General features: G+C 45.5%; 1 protein-coding gene across 1 annotated transcript; it reads left to right on the top strand.

The window, feature by feature from the left end:
- Positions 1-11,741: 11,741 nt before the first annotated feature.
- Positions 11,742-23,863, top strand: LOC149278966 (enoyl-CoA hydratase, mitochondrial-like). The gene is made up of 6 exons (XM_089501581.1): positions 11,742-11,802; positions 12,271-12,429; positions 13,025-13,152; positions 14,771-14,870; positions 20,269-20,373; positions 23,796-23,863. Exons 1-6 carry the CDS (start codon positions 11,742-11,744, stop codon positions 23,861-23,863), a joined length of 621 nt encoding a protein of 206 aa, XP_089357707.1.
- The last annotated feature ends 1,836 nt before the right edge of the window (positions 23,864-25,699 follow it).

Here is a 25,699-nt window from a genome sequence, read left to right as displayed (position 1 = left end):
GCCCGGGTGCGAGACTCTGTTAAGGGCCCCCCCACCCCCTCACCCCCTCACCCCCCTCCAAAAAACATGATTTTTACCCAACAATTTTTTTTCAACAAATTCAATTTACATATTGAATCATATCTGTAAAAAAATCTAAGAAAAAGGGGCGCATGTACAAAGGGCATAATCCAGGGGTGTCCAAGTTTTTTCTGCAGTGGGCCACTTCATCAGAATTGTATACGTGCGCGGGCCGCACTCATTTTTCACTGTGACAAAAAATATGGCCTTTAATAAAATATGCAGATTAAAATAAAGTAAAATGACACAAAACCTTTACTCTTCCTCTCACTGATTTCTGGGCCTTGAAAGTTTTGCGACTACAAATTCTGGATTCCCTAGATTTATTCTAGGGAGGAAGTAAAATGAAAATTCTGGACCAAAACATTCAGGGTTCACTTAGCCAAAACCGAAAATGACCCCCATGTCAAAAATAATAATAAAAACTCACATGTTTAATAAAAGTAGGTAACACACAATTGGACAAAATTAGTAATATGACTTGGCATGATAGGAGTGTGATTGCTAACAGCAATCACACTCCTATCATACCCAGGCAACCAGTAAATGCTGGTACCTAGGCATGATGGGACTGTGCTCGCTGTGATTGCTGTTAGCAATCACACTCCTATCATGCCAAGTCAGCCAGTACATGCTGGTACAGGGTGGCTGTAAGTGATGTGCAGACCCCATACTGCTGGCAGCATCACTACACAAGGGGGGCAGCTAGCTAGGTTTCAGCATGTACTGGCTGACTTGGCATGATAGGAGTGTGATTGCTAACAGTAGTCACAGTCCCATCATGCCTAGGTTCCAGCACTTACACATCCATCCAGTAAATGCTGGAACCTAGGCATGATGGGACTGTGATTGCTGTTAGCATTCACACTCCTATCATGCCAAGTCAGCCAATACACGCTGGGACAGGGTGGCTGTAAGTGATGTGCAGACCCCATACTGCTGGCAGCATCAATACACAAGGGGGGCAGCTAGCCAGGTTTCAGCATGTACTGGCTGACTTGGCATGATAGGAGTGTGATTGCTAACAGCAATCACAGTCCCATCATGCCTAGGTTCCAGCACTTACACATCCATCCAGTAAATGCTGGAACCTAGGCATGATGGGACTGTGATTGCTGTTAGCAATCACACTCCTATCATGCCAAGTCAGCCAATACACGCTGGTACAGGTGTTACAGGGTCACCGTACCCAAGGCTGGGTCCCCCTGTTTGAGGGCTGAGGAATCACCAGTCAGTCCCTCATACGGATCGCACTCAGCTATCCACGGATCATCCAGACCACCATTCGTAGTAAACCAAGAAGAACTCTCTTTATTACAAACACACAGAATTTATATACAATCTCAATGCAATGTGTACCGAACCCAACCCCCAATCCCATCAGCCACATCCCATCACAAATCCCATCAAGTGAGGGGATTACAGAATACAATGGGTTCCCCCACCTGTGTTATCCCCCCTGTAGTGCGGGTGCCGTCTGGGCAGACAGGGCTGTGTTGGCTGATTAAGAGCCCCAGCCAGATTATAGGATAGAGACCCCTGGAGACGTATAGGCAGAAGGGGTTACATGACCCAGCCATGCACTCAGGAAGGAACTGGGGGAGGATTTGGGGTCAAACATCGGTCAGCGACTCAGTATCACCTGGGTGGGATTTATTTTGGAGGGAAAATATACTGTATAAACTTATGTGTAAATAACCATATTTATTATTTCAAACTGATATACAGAGGAGAGAAGATTCCCGCCTTCCCTCCCCGAGTCTAGGAGTTCAGCGGAGGACGGCTGCAGTGGATTGCGTTGGGATCTGGCGGAGTCATCCAGAGGTTTTTAGACCTTGATCTTTTGTGGTATGGGCATACATTCATGTTGTGTTAGATGTTAGATGTTAGAGTGATGCCCATACAGGTTTGCTACATTCAAGGTGTTTATTGCCCCGACCCATCGTGTCATGAGTTTTACAACGACCGGTGGTATCTGGCGGGGCTGGTGTCGTCTATAGGACCATTAAGTTATGGTCGGTTCAGTTTTAAATTCAGAATTTTAAGACGTGTACATTTCTTTAATACTGTTAAATTTGGAGTAATAAACAATGTCGCGGCATTTAGTAAATAAATGCCGTGGCCAATTCTAAATCCAATGTGCCTCCGTGTCATTTATTTGGTGTTCGAACAGTTTATACACAGTGCCGTAATGATAATGTGTAGTGCATGGGTCATGTCTCTTTGAAGGCTGGAGCTGAAGCCACATCAGTCTCTGGGCCGGTTACACAATAATACACAATCTAAAATATTACACGGTATACGGAACCGAACAGAAAAGTGCTCCGTGACCCGGCTAAACTTCATATGACACATGAGCCAGCTAGCCTGGCCCTGTCACAACAGGGTGGCTGTAAGTGATGTGCAGACCCCATACTGCTGGCAGCATCACTACACAAGGGGGGCAGATGGCCAGGTTTCAGCATGTACTGGCTGACTTGGCATGATAGGAGTGTGATTGCTAACAGCAATCACAGTCCCATCATGCCTAGGTTCCAGCACTTACACATCCATGCTATCACACACACACTCATTTATTCATATAATCATTCATTCCCTCAATCACACACACTCATTCAAACACCCTCCCCACCCCCTTACCTGCACTGCAGCTCCTCGATGCCGCTCACAGACTTCAGCAGGGGCGCGGCCTCCCTCTGCCTTCTCTGCTAAAGCACAGAGGAAGTAGGATGTCACGTGAACTCCGCTTCCTCTGTGCAGTCCAGAAGACCCTCCCACAAGTAAGTAGCATGGCTTGAGGTGCGGCTCGCGTAAGATCAGTTGCCCTGGCTGCCAATCTTACGCGGGCCGCACCTCGAGGTCTCGCGGGCCGCGTTTGGCCCGCGGGCCGCATGTTGGACGCCCCTGCCTTATTTAAAAAAAAACGGAAAAAAGATTTCGGGCGGCCCCTTGGCTTGGGCCCCCCTGCCGCCGGGGCCCGGTCGCAGTCGCGACCCCTGCGACCCCGGTAGTTCCGCCACTGCATCCAATCATAGACTCACAGGCTACTGCTCATGAACCAATGAATGTGCGGCAGCTCGTCTATAAAAGCCAAACTTCTGGCGGTTTAACCCCGTGTTTACGTGCAATTGCAGCTCTTTCGTGGCGGGATCCAGGCATTGAGATGGCCGAGAGACTCCTTCCCCGGCGCCTCCGCCGGCAGAAACCTCTGCCAAGAAGAAACAGCCGAAGAAGCTGGTAGCTGCAAAAAGCCGTCCTGTGAAGTCCGGTCCCAGTGTCTCCGAGCTTATTGTTAAAGCAGTCTCTGCGTCCAAGGAGCGCAGCGGAGTGTCTCTCGCAGCTCTTAAAAAAGCACTCGCTGCTGGCGGCTACTGTGACAGAACCCTCCATCACTGGGGCCCCTGGAGAGGCCTGAGAGCCAGCCTCCTCCCTATCGACTATGGGCCCAGGCCTTGTAGAGACTTCTGTGTGTGAATACAGGGGTTCAGTCTGCTGATGTACCCCATGTTTTAGCACTCAGAGTATCAGAACTGTAACGTCAGCTGGACATCCTGTGGTAGGAAGAAGGCTGATTGTCTGTGCATTGTTAATTGTATAGGTGTGAAGTGTTTCCCCTGTTATTGTGAGTTAGCCCTTGTCTTAAGACCCCCTGTAGGTATGACTAGGTGTCACTGCTGCATACCTAATTATCAATTACACAACAGGTAGCTGTTAATCCTGTGAGCTCCTGTTATCCCTGTGTCCTGGCCATTGTCTGTCTTAAGCCAATTATATGTCTATCGTCATTCCACGTCTACGTCCCCAATTAATGTAATTATTTACGTCTCATGTCATTCTGTCCTTCCCCCGGATATTGTGTTGCAGGATTTGATCTAATTACTTCCTTCCTGCCATGGTAATTAGATCATGTGATATTTGTCTTGCCCCTTTTCTTACTTGTGTATATATAGCTCTGTCTTTGGTTTTAATAAAGGAGTCCTGTTTTCACCTCAACATGAGTGTTGCCTGATGTTTGGGGTGGGCTGTAGCCACACTGTGTAGCTAAGCTTCGGATAGCCACAGTGCCAATGCGGCTTCGGTGCAGCGACGTCCCTGCTTCTATCTACAACGCTGGTTATGCCCGGTGCTGAAGGGGTTACTTGTTGGTGTCCCGTCAGGAGGAAGCAACGTTTGGCGGGAGTACCCAGTCGGGGTACAGGTCGGTCCCGTCACATTGGTGGCAAGCGGTGGGATGCTTCCTTAAAGAAATTTGTTATGGTCTGATTTCCGGGGCCGGAAGTTTCCTCTTTCACACCGGAGCGGGGACATCCAAAGCACCAGGATTGGTCACCCTTCGGGCAGAGAAGGAGCAACGCCAGGATCCTCAGCTATGGAACTGGAGTTCAGATGGCGTATGCAGGAGGCATGGGCCCAACACAACGGACCTGTATCGGCTGAGGACGAGCTGCGGTGGAGTGATCATATCCGTCGACAACTCTGGTGGGAGACTCTGCGATGGGAACAGGAATACTTGGGTAAGTGCCTCCCAACCAGCAAGGACATTTACTGGTTCCAGCTGGAGGCACGAATGCCGTTGCTGGGAGAGCAGCCCAAAGAGGAATGGGTGGCAGAGTTAGAGGTGCTGGTCCAGACAGAGCTGAGGTTGGACGATGGATATCGGGCTCTGCGATGGTACGCAGCACAGCTATGCCCGGGGCTGGAGGATAAAGGTCCTACAGAGGGCTATGGCTTCGGCGGCCCGGGATTACTATTGGAAAGCATAGAAAAGGATCCCGACTTCGGAAGTACATCGGAGTGTCGGGGGGAAGACATCCAGGAGCGCAGGGCAGAGGCTATCCCATATGTGGCCGAGCTGTGGGCTGACCTGGATTATTTGGTCACACAAGAATGGGAACTGGAACAGGCATATCAAGAGTTGTTCGACCATGTTCAGCAGTATGCCCCAGTATCCATGGATTTTGTTGACTGTTTATACGAGGATGGTAACTCAGGATGGGTAGATGAGGCTGCGGTCTTCACACCGGGGTCCTCCGAATGCTGGGTAGTTCGCCCAGATCCATACCCCTCAGCTGAAGCGCTGACAACAGGGTGGAGAGCCCCTGGCTTCTGCCCCGTACCTGCAACAGGAATCCAGGGAGATGCGGCAGCCGGCCCATCTCCCCAGCGGAAGCAGGAGCACGAGGGAGTGGAGGGTATCGTCGCTCCTCCCCAGCGGCTGTTGGATGACCCGGGAGACAGCGCAGCCGGCTCATCTCCCCAGCGGCGGATCCCAGTTGAGGGAGCTGAGGGTATCGTCCCTCCTCCCCAGCGGCTGACGGATGACCCGGGAGACAACACAGCCGGCCCGTGTTCCCAGCAACAGAAGGAGCCTCAAGGAGGGGGTGCAGGTGGCATCCCTCCCCAGCGGCCAAGTGAGTGCACAGGAGATGGCGCAGACGGCCAGTCTCCCCAGCAGCAGCTCACAACTCTGGGAGCGGAGGAACCTGTTCTCCCTCCCCAGCGGCAGATCCCAGCTGAGGGAGCTGAGGGTGTCGTCCCTCCTCCCCAGCGGCTGACGGATGACCTGGGAGTGGAGGGTACCGTCCCTCCTCCCCAGCGGCCGTTGGATTACCCAGGACACAGCGCAGCCGGCTCATCTCCCCAGCGGCAGATGGAGCACCAGGGAGGGGATGCAGGCGGCATCACTCCCCAGCAGGTGGGTGAGTGTCCAGGAGATGATGCAGCTGGCCAGTCTCCACAGCGGCAGCTCACAACTCTGGGAGCGGAGGAACCTGTTCTCCCTCCCCCGCATCAGATCCCAGTTGAGGGAGCTGAGAGTGTCGTCCCTCCTCCCCAGCGACTGACGGATGACCTGGAAGACAGCGCAGCCGGCTCATCTCCCCAGCGACAGATCTATATTAAGGGAGCCAAGGGTGTCGTCCCTCCTCCCCAGCGGCTGACGGATGACCCGGGAGACGGCACAGCCGGCCCATGTTCCCAACAGCAGAAGGAGGATCAAAGAGGGGGTGCAGGTGGCATCACTCCCCAGCGGCCAAGTGAGTGCACAGGAGATGGCGCAGGCGGCCAGTCTCCCCAGCAGCAGCTCACAGATTCGGAAGTGGAGGAACCTATCCTCCCTTTCCAGCCCCAGACCCCAGTTCAGGGAGCCAAGGGTGTCTTCCCTCCTCCCCAGTGGCGCACAGATGACCTGGGAGATGGCGCTGCCAACCCATCACCACAGCGACAACAGGAGCCCCAGGGAGAAGATGCAGGCATCATCACTCCCCAGCGACTGGGAAGATTCCAGAGAGAAGGTGCTGTAGGCACTTCTCTCCAGCGGCAGTTGTATTTTTCTGGAGAGTCAGAGGTGGGGCGGGGGAGTGCTGCTCTTGGAGGGGCAGATTATTTGGGGCACCAGTTTCGGGAGGGCATTGATGGGCTAAGTGAACTAACTGACTACGGAGTCAACCCGTTTGGGGTTTCCTCCTGTGTCAGTCCTATTTGGAAGGGGGAGAAGTGTGACAGAACCCTCCATCACTGGGGCCCCTGGAGAGGCCTGAGAGCCAGCCTCCTCCCTATCGACTATGGGCCCAGGCCTTGTAGAGACTTCTGTGTGTGAATACAGGGGTTCAGTCTGCTGATGTACCCCATGTTTTAGCACTCAGAGTATCAGAACTGTAACGTCAGCTGGACATCCTGTGGTAGGAAGAAGGCTGATTGTCTGTGCATTGTTAATTGTATAGGTGTGAAGTGTTTCCCCTGTTATTGTGAGTTAGCCCTTGTCTTAAGACCCCCTGTAGGTATGACTAGGTGTCACTGCTGCATACCTAATTATCAATTACACAACAGGTAGCTGTTAATCCTGTGAGCTCCTGTTATCCCTGTGTCCTGGCCATTGTCTGTCTTAAGCCAATTATATGTCTATCGTCATTCCACGTCTACGTCCCCAATTAATGTAATTATTTACGTCTCATGTCATTCTGTCCTTCCCCCGGATATTGTGTTGCAGGATTTGATCTAATTACTTCCTTCCTGCCATGGTAATTAGATCATGTGATATTTGTCTTGCCCCTTTTCTTACTTGTGTATATATAGCTCTGTCTTTGGTTTTAATAAAGGAGTCCTGTTTTCACCTCAACATGAGTGTTGCCTGATGTTTGGGGTGGGCTGTAGCCACACTGTGTAGCTAAGCTTCGGATAGCCACAGTGCCAATGCGGCTTCGGTGCAGCGACGTCCCTGCTTCTATCTACAACGCTGGTTATGCCCGGTGCTGAAGGGGTTACTTGTTGGTGTCCCGTCAGGAGGAAGCAACGTTTGGCGGGAGTACCCAGTCGGGGTACAGGTCGGTCCCGTCACAGCTACGACGTAGAAAAGAATAACAGCCGCCTGAAGCTCGCTCTCAAGGGTCTGGTGTCTAAAGAGACCCTGATCCAGCTGAAAGGCAGCGGTGCCTCTGGCTCTTTCAAGCTGAACAAGAAGCAGCTGGAGAGCAGAGAGAAGACATCAAAGAAGAAGGAAACTCCCGTAAAGCCTAAAAAAGTAGCCTCTAAGAAGGTTGTGAAGTCGCCCAAGAAAGCCCCTGCAGGAGTGAAGAAAAGCCCGAAAAAGATCAAGAAACCGTCGGCCGCTGCCAAGAGTCCCAAGAAGCCTAAGGTTAAGGTGAAGAAAGCTGGCAAGAGCCCAGCTAAGAAGGCCACAAAGCCCAGCGCAGCCAAAAGCCCCGCTAAGCCCAAGGCTAAAAAGGCAGCCCCCAACAAGTGAGAAGGGGGGGGCGTGGGTTTTGGAGCGCCTCTGGTGTGTGCTTTCCCACTTAATTCTTCACACAAAAGGTTATTTTCAGAACCATCATATCCTCCGAAAAAGAAAAAAAAACGTTTAATCACCCGGCCGCGGCTATTATTATTATTATTATCTTTTATTTATATAGCGCCAACAATTTACGCAGCGCTTAATACAATACATAAGTTCAAAGGGTATGACAAGACGAGAATTGACAGACTAAGACAAACCGATACATTAGGTGGAGAGATCCCTGCTCGCAAGCTTACAATCTTGAGGGAATGGGTGACAAACATAAGGCATAGAGAAAGGGTGAGAGGTGGTGTGGTGGTTGTCTCAATGACAAGGAAGTTCTAGCAGCTAAGGTGGAATGCTTCTCTGAAGAAGTGGGTTTTAGATTCCAGAGATATGGGGCAGCTCAAGTGAAATCTTGTAGACGGGAAAAGGAAGAGGTGATAAGTGAGGAGGAGAGCCTTTGTTAGGGAACAGTTAAGGACTGGAGGAATAAGGCGTTATTGGTTAGGGGTGAAAAGGTTGTGCGATTTATGTCATATTAAGTAGAAGAGCTGGGTATAAAATACTGTAAATAACGTTAACTCCAATATATATTTTCTCTACATAAATGTAATTTATAATATCATTTATTAGTGTTATTTTTAATTTATAATTCATATTTTAAGATATTGCAAATTATAACTTATATTAACTTTACATTTTTGTTATATTTTTTTTATTTAAGTTTATATTAAAATAATATCGTAAATTATATTTTATTCATTATGAGTTATATTTTTATTTTTTTAATTCAGTGTATAAATTATAATTTATCTTTTACAAATATTGTAAATATTATTTTATATTTTTAATTCTAACATATATAAACATTTTTATATTATAAATTAGAATCCGGAGGACCTGTCTATATGAATATTTAATATAATATATTTAATATAATATATTTAATATATCTTTATATTATATATATTCATATTTTCTAAGAAAGCAAAAAACACGAAATTCCACGTGTAAATTCAATAAAAATGAATATAGTTCTTCCCAAAAGTAAGCACCTCCCAGCGATACTCGTCCTCAAAGAAACCAACGGCAGATCGTGGAGCGCAAATACATCGGGGAAAAAAATCAAATACAATAATAGTGCGATATGTGGAAATAAAAAAGACTTTAATATGGTGTAAGATCCACTCACAAGCGGGCCGGATCAAATAGGCTCATCAAAAGGTTCGGAGAAATGTGCGTGTTTAACCCCTTGGCTGCTAAGCCATTTCCCACCCTGGGTGCTAAGCTGGTTTTCGGCATTTTGGTGCATTTCACGTTTATTGGGAATAAACTATGAAAACCATATATTGTTGTTTTTTTTCGGCACACCCAGCAGATTCCAAATATGCCTTTTTGATACGTCTACGTCTCATTAGGTTTGCAAAATAAAGCCAAAAATGGGGGAAAAAGTGTGTATTTTTTTTTTACTTCCGACTCAATAAAAACTAGTTTGTAATTGTATTTTTCGAAAACTCTAATATCAAAAGCTGTGTTGCTAGATATTTGTAGCAGGTAACCGGTCTAAAATAAACAGAAATTGACAACAGTAGACTGTGTTTTTCTAATATTTTATTGCTAAAAGTTCAATTTATTAGACTATCACAAAAGACATCTTTACATTTAATGCATGGCCGCCGTCTATTAAACAGCTCTAGCTGCCCGGGATGTTAAAATATGCCAACAAAACTATATATTTTTAGAAACTACACCCCCAGCCGCAGCAAATGAGGTCTTATTTGTATCACAAATCTGACGTGCACAGCAAATAAGTGAATATCACACTTATATTAAACAAAATATATTAAAAGAGACAAGTTCATTTATGTCTCCAGTCTTGTGCTACTAATACATGCAGCCCCTCATTTGATGCGCCAAGGGGTGTAGTTTCTGCAAATGTATACTTTTTGTCCCATAATTTAACTTCCCAGCTGCCTAGAGCTGTCTAATTGCAGGCATCACCCCTAAAAGTTTTAAGACAATTTTTTAACAAGATTGTCAAATCTGCCATATCTGAAGTTAAAGAGATCTAGACATCTGGGAAGTTAAATTAGGGTACATAAAGTACACATTTCAAGAAACTACACCCCTTGGAGCTTCAAATGAGGGGCTGCATGTATCTCTAGGACAAAATTTGAGTGTAGGGCTGCAATTATTGGGCTGATTATTTTTTCGATTAATCGGGTAAAAAAAAAAAACAATATGCAAATGTTTCGCTTATTTAAAATAAAAACTTATAATTTACAATGGCATTTCACGATTTGCCTTCTTATTTTACTGACATAATAATTAAAGCCAAGAACCCCAAAAAAGCTTTCCTAGTAAATATTCATGTAAACTGTTTTTGTCCAGTTGTGCGCATCTCACCCCAGCTTGCCTCTCTATCCCAGAAATGCCTTATACCCCCTATATGCTACTCTGCCCCCAGAAATTCCTTATACCCCCTATATGCTACTCTGCCCCCAGAAATTCCTTATACCCCCTATATGCTACTCTGCCCCCAGAAATTCCTTATACCCCCTATATGCTACTCTGCCCCCAGAAATTCCTTATACCCCCTATATGCTACTCTGCCCCCAGAAATTCCTTATACCCTCCTATATGTCAGAGATGCCACTGTGCCCCCTTATACCTCCTATATGCCACTCTGTCCCCTAATATGCCACTGTGCCTCCCTGATATGCCTTATAGCCCCATATATGCCACTGTGCCCCCCTGATATGCCTTATAGCCTCATATATACCACTGTGCCCCCCTGATATGCCTTAAAGCCCCCTATATGCCTTTTACCCTTGAAATGCCACCATGCCCCTTATGCCTTTTACCCCAATATGCCAATGGCTGATTTTAGTAATATTTAAAGTTCATCAGGATTTCAAAAATTTCTTTCCTCTACCATTGGCTAAATTTAACCCCATGATCAAAGGAATCATGGGGTTAAAATTTAGTATCGGCCATTTTTAAAAAGGGAATGTGACTTTTCATAGCTATATGATCACTGTGGTAACATTGGCTACCACAGTGGTCATTTTGCTAGAATACTTAAACTTTTTTTTTTTTTTTAAAGTTACATTAGTTTATGTTTAGATCATTTAATTTGGGGGTCTCTGGGCAATTTTGATCTTTATTTATCTGCCTTTAGAGACCCCCAAATCATTTTTTTTACATTTTCATTTTTTAACTTAATATTTTTTATTCCTTCTTTTACAAGCCTTATACCGGTATGGTGAGTCGTTTACCTTTCCAACGGTATATGTTGGGGGTCTGTGGGAATTCCCGGCAAGGGAGGTTGTTAAAGCACATCGTGCAGATGTGCCGGCAGCGGAGGTTGTTTACGCTCGCATTGCCGCTGCCAGTGAACGTCTGCGCGATGCGCTTAGACAACCTCCCGTGCCGGCACCCCCCCCCATGGAAAATCAGAGAGTAGGATGCAGGTCCCCTGCACCGCTGCGGGGGATCTGTAGCCTAACCCTGCTGCCTGCCCGGCGCCCAGAACTGCATGTCCCCAAATATAGGCTTAAAGTGGGGGAAAAAGTGCGGCCTATATTCGGGCCAATACGGTATATACACCTTGATTCATCCCATCTATGTTCCTAGCCCCTGTATACGCTATCAGCCATGCAAACTTAAGAAACACAGACCATCAAAAGGACTAATGAATAATAATATTATTTTTAAGTTATATTTTTATTTGTGACTTTTGTGGCTCCGAAATGCGAGACCGAGATCCATAAACAGGAAGACGGGTCATCTGTCGTTTTTGCTCCGTTAAGTTTCTTCAAGTGAATGGCGTCGTTCTGTCCGTTTTCCTGTATGGGAAGGTATAATCAGGAAAGGAAGCCGCGTGACCGCGAGATAATGACGCGTGATGACGCTGTACGCTTTTCCTCTGCACGTACGAGATGACGAGACGCCGGACAAACCCGGAAGTAATTACTTATAAGAACGGACCGACGAGTTCATATTTTATAAAATATTAACTTTCAGGCCAAATTTTTTTTTCCCCAAATGCTGTATAATTTATAGATATTAAGTAAGAAATTGGACAAGTTTCTGTAGAGTGTACACACTTTAGCTTCTATTATTATTATTATTTATTGTTTTATATAGCACCATCATATTCTGTAGCGCTGTACGATGCTAGTTTATTATCTGTTCAGTCCTGGAGTAATAGATCAGGAGGAGTATATATAATGTATGGTTAGATACCTGCCAAGTGTGCCTTTTTGGGAGAGACAGTCCCTATTTTGATGACCCATAAGAATTCATAATAATGGCCCATGCTTCTAACCACCCCACCCCCGCCAGAAAATTAAATCTGCATTCTTGCGTGGTGGGTCCGCGGGGTCCGCAGCTTGATGGAATGACGTATATATCTTTTACATGTCCCCCGGCAGGTCCGGGCTATCAGTACATATTGGTGGAGCACAAGGGCGAGAATGAGAACATTTTCTGCGATGCCATGATGACAGAACTGAACCAGGCCCTGGACGCTTTCGAAGAGGACCCGCAGGTCGGGGCCATTGTGATCGCAGGAAGCAAGAAAGCCTTTTCAGGTCAGTGACGTCTACAGCCCCCTCCGTTCTTTACCATTAGAGCAGTAAAGCTCTGGAATGCTCTCAGTTGCCACGGGTGACGGGAATGCTTTTAAAGGGACAGACACAAAAATTAAATCAGAGTCCCGTCTCCGCTGGGCGCCGTCCTGGTCCCCTATACCAGGAGAATCCACTGGCGCTAAACGTTTAACGTGGGTTCCGGAAATCTCTCTTTTTTCCAGGCACAAAAGCAGCAATAAATATCTATAATTTATGTTTGAGTGTTTATTTAGCCACCTGTGACACATTAGTCTTGTTTACAGTGGTTCACCGTTCCGTTTAATATGGTTTAGTTAGCTGATTAGAAATCAAAAGAAGCGGATATAACATTAAAGCGAAGAATTAACGCCAATAAGTACTTTCCCATAGTACCAATAACTTTACTGAAAGTGTGGTAGATAAGTGGAGCAGCCTCCCACCAGAAGTGGTAGAGGTTAATACAGCGAGGGGATTTAACCATGCATTGGATAGGCATATGGCTCCTGAATCTAGACGGGGGGCCGGATGGGCCTTATGTGGAACTTTTACATTTTAATGCTCTTATTTACTATTCCAGGTGGAGCCGACATCGAGGAGATGCAGAACCGGACGTTCCAGGAATGGTACAGCAGCGGCTTCCTCGCTCACTGGAACCACATCTCTTCTATGAAGAAGCCCGTCATCGCGGCTGTCAACGGATACGCGGTGAGTGGGGGGGGTCCGCCATACACTGCATTATGTCTGTATAGCCACGCAGTACCTACACATAGAACATTAATTAAAGTGGGCCTATGTATAGTGTATATGTGTGTAATTATATATATATATATATATATATATATATATATATATAGGACTGCAACTAACGATTATTTTCATAATCGATTAGTTGGCCGATTATTTTTTTTTTCGATTAATCGGGCAAAAAAAAAAAATATAGAATTTTTTTCTTTATTTAAAATAAAAAATAATTTACATTAAGATGTGTCATTAACACTTTTTTCTCTTTATCACAATGCCATTTCTCTATCCACCTTCTTATTTTACTGACGTAATAATTAAAGCTATATTTTAAAAAGGTACAAGAACCCAAAACACATTATTTCTCAAATTAAGTTTTACCAAAATACCAAAAAAGGTTTTACTAGTAAATATTAATTCATGTAAACTGTTTTTTCATATTTAATAAAAACTATGATTGAGAAAAATGCCTCTTTATATTTTATTTGCCAACCTGCTCCGAGTTATGCACATCTCACCCCCGGCTTGCCACTCTGCCCCAGAAATGCCTTATACCCTCCTAAATGCCACTCTGCCACCCTGATATCTCTTATACCTCCTATATGCCACTCTGTCCCCCGATATGCCTTTTACCCCCGATATGCCTAATAGCCCCCAGTATATGCCACTCTGTCCCCTGATATGCCTTATAGCCCCTATATGCCTTATACCCCCCCTATATGCCACAATGCCTCCTGATATGTCTTATACACTCCGATATGTCTTATATCCCTGATATGCCACTGTGCCCCTGATATGCCTTATACCCCCCCTGATATAAGAAAAACTGACAGCGCTAAAATAGGTATAAAAATATATGCTTTAAAAAATATAGATAATACACAATAAAATATAGATATATATATAAATATATGGACAATGCAAACAATCAAATATTACAGCAATCAAAAAAAAAAAAAACACAAATTAAAGAATGCACATAATTAATAGATCCCGAAAAAAATTCTACCTGCCCCACCAGGGGTTAATATATCAACAGAAGAAGCGCAGGGCAAATAAGCATAAACATAAAAATAATACTCCAGGCTTAGCTTACCCAGTGGTGCTTATTTGTCCCGTTTTTCTTCTGTTGATATATTAACCCCTGGTGGGGCACGTAGAAGTGGAAGTGAAGGGAAGTAGCGGAGGTTGTGCGTTTTGCACAGACCCCCACCAGCTGAGAGAGGATAATCCAGGTCTCCTGCAGCGCTGCGGGGGATCTGGATTCTAGTGTAATAATCCGATCTCTATTAGATTTCGGATTATAGAAGGAGGGGAATTTTTCAGAGCATTTGGTCTGAAAAAGCCAATTTTATAAATCGATTCAACTAATCGATTATGAAAATCGTTGACAATGATTTTCATAATCGATTATCGATTTTATCGATTCTTTGTTGCAGCCCTATATATATATATATATATATATATATATATATATATATATATATATATATATATATATATATATATATATATATATATATATATATATATATATATATAGTTTTGATTTCTGACTGTTTTTCCTTTTTCCTCCCCATAGTTTGGCATAGGATTTGAGTTGGCTATGATGTGTGACATTATTTATGCAGGAGAAAAGGCACAGTTCAGGCAACTAGAAATTTTATTGGGCACCATCCCAGGTACTGTGTCTGTTACCCGGTCTTCTGACCAATGTCATTGATTCATTTATGATTAAAGATAATATAACATTTTGGACCCCCCCCCAAAAAATCAGGAAAGTTACCATATATGGGAATTTCCCAGGGCCGGTCTCCGCTCCCTGCTCTTTGTGGGTGGGGTGTTGGGGAGGTGTGGCCAGCTTTATTACGTGTTAAAGGGCTGGATTGGGTGGAACCAGGCAGTGAATGGGTAATGCCAAACACATATGCCCCGCCCCAACACACACACTAAGCGAGGTAGGCTAGCTGCGTGTGGGGCTAGCACCCTATAGGCAGTGGTGGGAGGAGCCATACACCCCCCTTCCTCTTCAGACCCCCATCATGTGAGGAATGCGCTCCCATTGATTTCTATGAGAGCCCTTCCCTGCCACTGATTGGCTCATAATATTTTAATAAGCGTTCTTCTTTAGAGCTGGCGTCACATTGGACCGTCCCTTTTATATGTAAAACTACCTGATTTGGTGCGTTTTACATTCCCCCCCCACTCGTTCCCTCAAAAGACTACAAATAATGAAACAGTACCTTTATACGGGCTTCGCTGACTAAGTGGTACACTTTACATAGTTCATAAGGTTGAAAAAAGACCAAAGTCCATCAAGTTCAACCTATATACATATTGTGTCCCTACTGTGTTGATCCAGAGGAAGGCAAAAAACCCTTATGAAGCAGATGCCAATTGCCCCATACCAGGGGGAAAATTCCTTCCCGACTCCAAATATGGCAATCAGAATAAATCCCTGGATCAACGTTCTGTCCCTATTAATCTAATATCCATAACTTGTAATATTATTGCTTTCAAGAAACACGTCCAGGCTCCTTTTGAACTCTTTTATTGAGTTTACCATCACCACTTCCTCTGGCAGAGAGTTCCATAATCTCACCGCTCTTACTGTAAAGAACCCCCGTCCGTGCTGGTGTAGAAACCTTCTTTCCTCCAGCCGTAGAGGATGTCCCCTTGTTATAGATACAGTCCTGGGTATAAATAGGTCCTGGGAGTGATCTCTGTACTGTCCCCTTATATATTTATACATAGTTATTAAGTCCCCCCTAAGCCGTCTTTTTTCCAAACTAAATAACCCCAATTCTGATAATCTTTCTGGGTACTGTAGTCCTCCCATTCCCCTTATTACTCTGGTTGCCCGTCTTTGAACCCTCTCCAGCTCCACTATATCTTTCTTGTACACTGGTGCCCAGTACTGTACACAGTATTCCATGTGTGGTCTGACTAGTGACTTGTACAGGGGTAGAATTATTTCCTTGTCGTGGGCATCTATGCCCCTTTTGATGCACCCCATGATTTTATTTGCCTTAGCAGCAGCTGCCTGACACTGGTCGCTACAGGTAAATTTACTGTTAACTAAAACTCCTAAGTCCTTTTCCATGTCAGTCGTCCCCAGTGTTTTCCCATTTAATACATATTCCCAGCCTGGATTTTTCTTCCCCATGTGCATAACCTTACATTTATCTGTGTTGAACCTCATCTGCCACATCCCAGCCCAAGCCTCCAACCTATGCAGATCCATTTGTAATCGTGCGCTGTCCTCTATTGTGTTAACCACGTTACAGAGCTTAGTATCGTCTGCAAAGATTGATACTTTACTATGCAATCCCTCTACAAGGTCATTAATAAATATATTAAAAAGAATAGGACCCAAAACTGACCCCTGTGGTACCCCACTAGCAACAGTCACCCACTCAGAGTATGTACCATTAATAACCACCCTCTGTTTCCTATCACTGAGCCAGTTACTTACCCACATACACACATTCTCCCCCAGCCCAAGCATTCTCATTTTATGTACGAGCCTTTTATGTGGCACCGTATCAAATGCTTTGGAAAAATCAAGATATACGACATCCAGCGATTCACCCCGATCCAGTCTTGAGCTCACCTCCTCATAAAAGCTGATCAGGTTAGTTTGACAGGACCGATCCCTTGTAAACCCATGCTGATATGGAGTCATACACTTATTTTCATTGAGATACTCCAAAATAGCATCTCTTAGGAAACCCTCAAACAGTTTACACACAACAGAAGTTAAACTAACAGGCCTATAATTCCCCGGGTCACTTTTTGTCCCCTTTTTGAATATTGGCACAACATTTGCTATGCGCCAGTCCTGGGGAACAGACCCTGTCACTATAGAGTCCTTGAATATTAGAAATAGGGGTCTGTCTATTACATTACTTAACTCCCTTAGAACGCGGGGGTGAATGCCATCTGGACCTGGTGATTTGTCTATTTTGATTTTTTTTAGGCGGCACTGCACTTCTTCCTGGGTTAGACAGGCGACATGTACTGGGGCATTTATCTCATCCTGCTGTATATTACCTGGCATTTCATTTTCCTCTGTGAATACAGCAGAGAAGAATATATTTAATAGATTAGCTTTTTCCTGATCCCCGTCTATAACTTCTCCCTCATTACTTTTTAAGGGGCCAACGCTTTCATTTTTAACCTTTTTACTATTTATATAGTTAAAGAACATTTTGGGGTTTGTTTTACTCTCTTTGGCAATGAGTCTTTCTGTCTCCAATTTTGCTGCTTTTATCTGATTTTTACATATTTTATTTTTTTCCCGATAGCTTTTTAGTGCTTCCTCACTGCCTTCCTGTTTTAGTAGCTTAAATGCCTTTTTTTTGCCATTTATTGCCCCCTTTACATTTTTATTTATCCACATTGGTTTTCTCTTGTTCCTGACTCTTTTATTCCCATACGGTATGTACCTTTCACATTGAGAATTTAAGATATCCTTAAAAATCTCCCATTGAGCGTCTGTACTCTTGTTTTTGAGGACATTTTCCCAATTTACAGTGTTAAGGGCTTCTCTTAGTTGATCAAACTTTGCCCTCCTAAAGTGCATAGTTCTTGTGGCTCCTCTAAGAGTTCCCTTATTGAAGGACAAGTTATAATGCATCATATTGTGATCACTATTTCCTAGATGTCCCCTGACCTGCACATTAGTTACTCTGTCAGGTCTGTTGGTTAATATTAAGTCCAGTAGGGCGCCCCCTCTGGTCGGGTCCTGTACCATTTGGGACAGATAATTATCCTTACTTATAGTCAGAAACCGGTTTCCTTTATGAGATTCACAGGTCTCGGTTTCCCAGTTTATGTCGGGATAGTTAAAGTCCCCCATAATAACCACCTCATTGTGATTAGCTGCCTTGTTTATTTGCTTTAATAATTGATCTTCTGCTGCTTCCATTATATTTGGTGGCTTATAGCAAACCCCGATCAGTATTTTATTATTTTTCTTTCCATATATTTCTACCCATAATGACTCCACATTATCATTTCCCTCACATATATTCTCCCGCAGTGTGGCCTTTAGGCTGGACTTTACATAAAGGCAAACTCCTCCCCCTTTTCGTTTTTTCCGATCCTTCCTGAATAGACTATACCCCTGTATGTTAACCGCCCAGTCATAGCTATCATCCAACCATGTCTCTGTTATACCCACTATGTCATAATTTTCTTCAGACATTATTAACTCCAGTTCGTCAGTTTTATTGGTCAGACTTCTGGCATTAGTAAGCATACAATTTAGAGGTGTATGGTTTTTTTCCCTATGAAGCCTATCCCTATTAACTATTCTAACCCCTCCCTCTGCTCCACCCCCAGGTACATTTATAAGCCCCAGCTCTCTATCTACACTATCTTCCCCTTCTATATTGTAGTTTCCCTCCCCCCCTTTCCCTAGTTTAAACACTCCTCCACCCTTCTGACCATCTTCTCCCCAAGCACAGCTGCACCCTCCCCATTGAGGTGCAGCCCGTCCCTACCGTAGAGCCTGTATCCGACAGAGAAGTCGGCCCAGTTCTCCATGAACCCAAACCCCTCCTTCCTACACCAGCTTCTGAGCCCCTTGTTTAGCTCCCTAATCTCCCGCTGCCTCTCTGGTGTGGCACGTGGTACAGGTAATATTTCAGAAAATACTACCTTGGAGGTCCTTGCCTTAAGCTTGCTACCTAAGTCCCTGAAATCATTTTTAAGGACACTCCGCCTCCCTCTCACTTTGTCATTGGTGCCAATGTGCACCATGACTGCTGGGTCTTCTCCAGCCCCTCCCAGTAATCTGTCAACCCGATCCGCGATGTGCCGAACTCGAGCGCCAGGCAGACAACACACTGTTCGGCGATCCCGGTCTTTGTGACAGATCGCCCTGTCTGTCCCCCTAATAATTGAGTCCCCCACTACCAGCACCTGTCTGGCCTGCCCTGCGCTCCTCCTTCCCTCCTTACTGGAGCAGACACCCCTCTGGTGGTCAGAGGCAGTGACTTGCTGCAGTACTGCTAACTCTGAACTAACATCCCCCTCATCTGCCAACCGGGCAAACTTGTTGGGGTGTGCTAGATCAGGACTAGCCTCCCTGGCGCTTTTCCCCCTACCCCGCCTTCTAACTGTAACCCAGCTAGCTGCCTGACTGTCCTGTACCTCCATCCCACTATCCTCCACCACCTCTACCTGCGAGAGAGCTTGCTCAGTGAGCAGCAGACTCCTCTCCAAGTTGTCAATAGATCTCAGTGTTGCCAGTTGCTCCTCTAGACTCAGGATTTGTGCTTCCAAATGAGCAACCCGCACACATCTCGCACAGCAATATGCACCCTCGAAGCGCTGCTCAAGGATTGCATACATTGAGCAAGATGTACACCTGACCGCATTGTCAAACATGGAGGACATCTTGGCAATGGGGATAGCTCCAATAACTGGCAAAAACAGACAGTAAGGCGCAAAATATATATAAATATATTATATGCAATCACAAGGATTTATACTTTACCCTCCTTCTTGCTTTTTAACTCCTTTTTGCTTGTAACTCCTCACTTAGAGATGTCACTTAGGAGATTCGCCCCAGCTCAGGATTCGCTTGTGTGTCCAAGCTAAATGCAACTGCAAAAGCCAAGCAGAACTCACAGAGAAGGTTACTTAATTAGCAACACACCTGAAATAGCCCTTACCCTTTTTTTTTGCTTTTTTCAACAAAACTTTACACTGAACACAACACAAACAAACACAGTGCTCCCCCTTGCAATAGTAATGAATATACTCTCCTTCTTTGCTTGTAACTCCTCACTTAGAGATGTCACTTAGGAGATTCGCCCCAGCTCAGGATTCGCTTGTGTGTCCAAGCTAAATGCAACTGCAAAAGCCAAGCAGAACTCACTTTGCACTATACATTGTGCTGGCCAAACTGCCAGCATATGTATCGACTATAAATTCCCGTGGTTTAAAGGTTTTTATCTTGGTCGGGGGGAAGACCACACGCCGAAAACATGAGAAAATCAGGCTGTTTCTTATTACTTGCTGGCGCTTTGGGTGGGAGTCTGACCCCTTTCTGCCCCCCCCCTCCCGCAGGCTTCGGTGGGACGCAAAGACTGGCACGGGAGGTGGGCAAGTCCCTTGCAATGGAAATGATCCTCACTGGAGATTGCATCGTGGCCCAGGAAGCAACAGAAGCTGGTATGGCAATATGGGGTCTTAGCTGTGTTTGGACATATTAATTATTATTTTTAAATTTTTATTAATATTTTTGTATTTTATTATTTTTTCTTTATTTTTTTAATTTTTATTAATTTACATTTCTTTTTGTATTTCTATTTATTCATGATGGGTTTTTTTTTTGTCATTGTTGAAATAATCCGTTTTAATTTAAAATGTTACATCATTGGCAGATTTTTTTTACCATTAGCGATTGTCAAGTGACTGAAACCCTGGCAATGATAGGCTGTTGCCGTAGAACAAGCCTTCAGAGGAAAGGAATAGAATGTCAGATGTGGTTTTTAAATAAATATATATATACACAGAATGTAAAGCAGGTTGCTTCGATATGATGTCATCGCAGGACTTGGAGGTAGAGCTGGAAGATCACTATAGGGCTCTGCAGTGGTATACAGAACAAGCATATTGGGGAACTGCGAAAGAATGTTCTCCAGAGGGCTATGACTTCGGTGGCCTGGGATTATTATGGGATAGTCTTCAGGAGGATCCGGACTTCGGAAGTACAGCGGAGTGGCGGATTGAGGACATCCGGGATTTCAGGGAGTGGGACCTCCCAGATGCACTAGGATTTAAAGGTGATTTAGACTTTTTAATTATACAGGAGTGGGAACTGGAAAAGGCATATAAAAAAAACTGTTCGACCGCGTTCAACAGAATGCCCCAGTGTCCAGGGATTTTGTGCATGTCATTGAGTGGTCATCTGAAGATGTTGACCCCGGCCGGGTGGATGGGACTGCGGTCTCCACCCCTGAGTCACAGGGATACTGGGCAGCTAATCCAGATCCAATACCGGAGCTATGTGACTTTACACCACAACCGGATCCAAAGATTGTGGATCTAATTGGTTTTACATCTGAGGATGTTGGTCAGGGACGGCTTGCAATTGGCTTTCCTTCCCAGGGAAAGGAAGAAAGTTTTCTGGGGGTAGTGGATGGGACTGCGGTCTCCACTAGCACCCACCCAGCTGAAGAGCTGGCAACAGGGCAGAGCGCTGCTGGCTTCTGCCCCACACCTTCAATGGCTATAGGGATCCAGGGAGATGCGGCAGCCGGCCCATCTCCCCAGCGGCAGCTCACATGTCCGGGAGCGGAGGAACCGGTCCTCCCTCCCCAGCGGCAGGCCGACCCACAAGATTCCCTAACCCCAGCTGAAGTGCTGGCAACCGGACAGAGCATCGCTGGCCTCTGCCCAGCACCTACCAAAGCTGCAGGAATTCAGGGAGATACAGCGGCCGACCCGCCTCACCAGCAGAAGCAGGGAGGTGGAACAGCCGGTCCATCTCCCCAGCGGCAGAACCTAATTCCGGGACTGGATCAACCTGACCTCCCTCCTCAACGGCAGCAGGAGCACCAGGGAGGGGATGCAGGAGGCATCCCTCCCCAGCGGTACCCAGGAGATGGCGAAGCCGGCCCATCTCCCCAGCAGCAGCAGGAGCACCAATTTTGGGAGGGCATTGATGGGCCAAATAAACTGACTGACTACAGAGTCAACCCGTTTGGGGTCTCGTCCTGTGTCAGTCCAATTCGAAGGGGGGAGAATTGGACTGACGGAAGCCTCCATCACTGGGACCACTGGAGAAGCCTGACTGCCAGCCTCCTCCCTATTGACTATGGGCCCTGGGTTTGTAAAGGCTTCTGTGGCTACCCCCAGCAGTATCATCTCATCACTGGCTGAGGGGATTATCTCCAGCAGACAGCCAGGATCTGCCACCAGGGAGTGACCACCATTGTTTCAGTTTAATGTTATATAAATCAGTCTCCCCCCCCTATTGTATTGTTAATCCCGTTACTGCCCCTGTTGTCTCTGGGAGGCAGATTAAGGGGCGGTTTGTGTCCCAATATCTTGTTTTATGTTAATGTGTGTTTTGCTGGATATATCCAGTCCTGTGTGTGAGAAATAAATCAGTCTTCGTTTGGTTTTACCCTACACTGAGTCTCGGCTAGTGACCGGGGAACCGGGGAAAGTGTGCTCTGCTCTGGTAAGTCTTGGGGGCAGAGGTAAAACGCATCGTGTGGACGGTCACCGGCTGCGGCGATGCGGGTAACCAACCTCTGCTGCCGGCACCCCCCCCGTGGAAAGTGCTGGCAGGGGAGGCTGTCAGCGTATCAGACGGTAGGATGCAGGTCCCCTGCACCGCTGCGGGGGATCTGTATCCTAAACCTAAACCTGCTACCTGCTGACATGCAGTCCCGGGCGTCGGGCGCTAGACCCCGAATATAGGCCGCACCCCAACTTTAAAGACTTAAAGTGGGGGGAAAAAGTGCGGCCTATGTTCGAGCCAATACGGTATATATATATATATATATATATATATGCATATATATGCAACACGTGTAAAGCAGTGGAATGCAGACATTGACCAGAAGGGGGCAATGTAATGTCATCTAAAGAACGAGAGAGCAATAAACGGCTCTGCATGGTGGGAAAAGTTCATCAATTAGTCACGTTTTTACTGAGAAAGAGACCTCCGAGGTTCCATAAGTTTATACGAATCTCTATCTTATTCTGTTTCGGCTCAATATCACCGTTGTTGGCAGATGACAATCTTTAGTAGGACTGAGTGACTCTGAGCTGAGTTTACAGGGTTAATTGACCCCCCTCCCTCTATTTTGTTGAGTCCTACCCCCCTCTTCTTTTCATTAGCTCAGCCTTTTAACTTCTCTGCCTTTTTTGGGGGGGGGGGGCTTATACCTTTAAAGGGCAAATCAGATTATTCAATGCCTATTATACCCCTTGTTGGGGCGGAATTAATCCCGCTTGTTATCTCTTTGTGCGAGGGCTAATGGGCCATTATAGTTTGGTGAATAAACAGGACAGGCGCTTGAAAATCCCCCTTTTCCTTTCAGGACGGACGACGCCCCGGTTTATTAATATGATAACTTACCTTCATGGGCATGATGGGCCCTCCCCAAACAACCAATCACATCTGCTGCTGAAGGCTCCTGACTTAAAGATTTACTACCGCACATGCACAAGATGATTAATACCAATACAACCTCCCAAGTGTCCCTGTTCAGCTTGTCCAGTCCCTCACCCAAATGCCTGAGCCCCTCTTTCCTCCCATGATGTCCCTCTTTCTAGGAGCTCAGGATGGTTTCTGAGTCTATCAGAATCTGATGACGGATCAGACCCATCCAGGACTCAGACCTTAATCAGGATTCAGTAGCCATATGTCATTCTCTACCACCTCTGCAGGAAGGCTGTTCCATTTATCTACCACCTCCGTAAAGTAAGATTCCATCTAAGTCTCTGACCCTCTAGTTTAAGATTATGGCCTTGTGTTCTAACATCTCTCCTCGTTTTAAATAAACTTGGGGTGTATAACAGCTGTCTGTTCTTGGTGAGGTTCTCAACCTTGTTTTCTATGGTATTTCACCCTTCAGGGGTCTTTTTGGGGCTCAACCCAAGTGAAAAGCTGAGTCCGGACGTGGACCTCCTTGTTCACTTGTGACTAGAGGGATACCAACCGGACCCGACTGACAAGGCCCATAAAAGTTAAAACATACATGTGAGGTTGTTGGTTCCATTTCCAGTCCTGAGGAAGGATCAGACTGATATGTCGATGGAGGTTCTTCTTCTGCAATGGCACGAGATGTAACTTGTAATGTAACTTGAGACGCCCCCAAGCGGGGGACTCGCCGTAAAATAGGCTGTCCGTTGTTGGTGGGCATTGCAAGCTTGTGTATGCTCCATACAGAAAGCACAGGAACGCCGTGAAGAGGCTTAAATGCTGCTGACCCAAAATTAGAAAGGCGAAGAATCAAGATCTCCCTGGGTAAGTTTGATGGCTGTAGAAGTGGTGGCTCCTAAACAACAGATCTCCTGAGATTTTCACCCACTACCGAGTTTACAGAGAATGGAGCCCATGAAACATTCAGAGAGAGTCAGGTCGATGGGTGAAAACACCTTGCTAGTTATAGAGGTCAGCGGAGAATGGCTACAAAAGGGCCAAAAACACTCAAATAAGGCTCTTTACCACAATGGTGAACAGAAGGCCATTGGTGAATGCCCAACACATTGACCCTTTGAAGCCAACGCAACAGATCTACACCATGGTTTCCATTTCTGTCCCCTAAGAACTAGACAGGTTTACCTAACAAGGTTAGACTGCTCAATATATGGGTCCTGGAAAAAATACTAGCTGAGACCTCCGTAGCTGGTAAGCACATCCTTAGAAGAACCTCCAACTAACATTAGGGTGTGTTGCAAAATCTCCCGGCATGTAGTCGGATAGTTACATGGACAATCTCTGTCTTTTATTACAAAACAAGCCACCCTTGAACATCAAGACTGTTGATGAGGACCATTATCATACACCTGTGCTAAACAATAGAAACACTCTGTCTAAATCACCCTGATGGAACGCCCTGACTAATGAAAGCCTATGGTGGGACGGACTTCATTAGCATTACCATAATGAATTGTCTTGGCAGGGTGTATGAGTCCTTCATAAACGTTAAGATGTTGAAGGACAATCCAGTAGAAGTATTTCTGAAGAGTTTGGTTACCAAGGTTATCTTTAATTATCATCAGCAGTGACAAATACATTCTCTATGGTTCCACCGTTCAATCGTCTCGGTGACATATGTGACAATCCCCCCCCCCAAAGATTTCTTCTGTTCTTCTGAAGAACCATGAAACGGTTAACCCTGAAAGTGTTTGAAATTCTACCAAAGTTCCAACATTCCATCTCAATCCTAAACTTCATTCTCCCTCATAAGAAGGACAAAGTGAGCAACGGCCTCCAAAGTTTGACGAGAAGTCACAATACCTTGGCCTGTGCATACAAAGACGCAGCCCATCGTTCTTGTTGGCTTTCTGACGAGGACCATGCAGGATATGATTAAAAGGGGTAAGAATTCATGTTGTCACTCTACTAAACTCCATCGCACCCTCCCTCCATTCTTCACGCCGCTTCTCAAACCCAGAGACTAATTGATTTTTTTTGTCGATGAATATTGCTCCCTAGGTGCTTTTATTTACCCCCTCTTCATCTTCTGAGAAGAAGAAGGTCCTCTTTTATATTCAAGACAATTGGGGAGAAAGAAGAAGAAGAAAAAAACACATTGAAATCTCTACACAAAACTTCCCCTCTTAAAGGAAAAGTTACCAGCCAAAGGTCAAAATAATAAATGTATAGCCAAATTGAAGCCTTCGTGGACTACAAAAGAGGCAAAACTAATTTGAAAAAAGCTGATGCCAAGACAGATCAGCGTGTGATTGGAAGACAAAAATGGGTATTCAGAGGAGCAGACAGAGAGGGCTTCTCTTCAACCGTCGCCCCCCT

Source organism: Sceloporus occidentalis, unplaced genomic scaffold (assembly GCF_023333645.1).
Source record: "Sceloporus occidentalis isolate IW3139 unplaced genomic scaffold, rSceOcc1.0.p SCAF_176, whole genome shotgun sequence".
NCBI classification, from domain to species: Eukaryota; Metazoa; Chordata; class Lepidosauria; order Squamata; family Phrynosomatidae; genus Sceloporus; species Sceloporus occidentalis.
The sequence above is the reverse complement of the archived record's forward strand: the minus strand, read 5'-3'. Positions and strand labels throughout refer to the sequence as shown.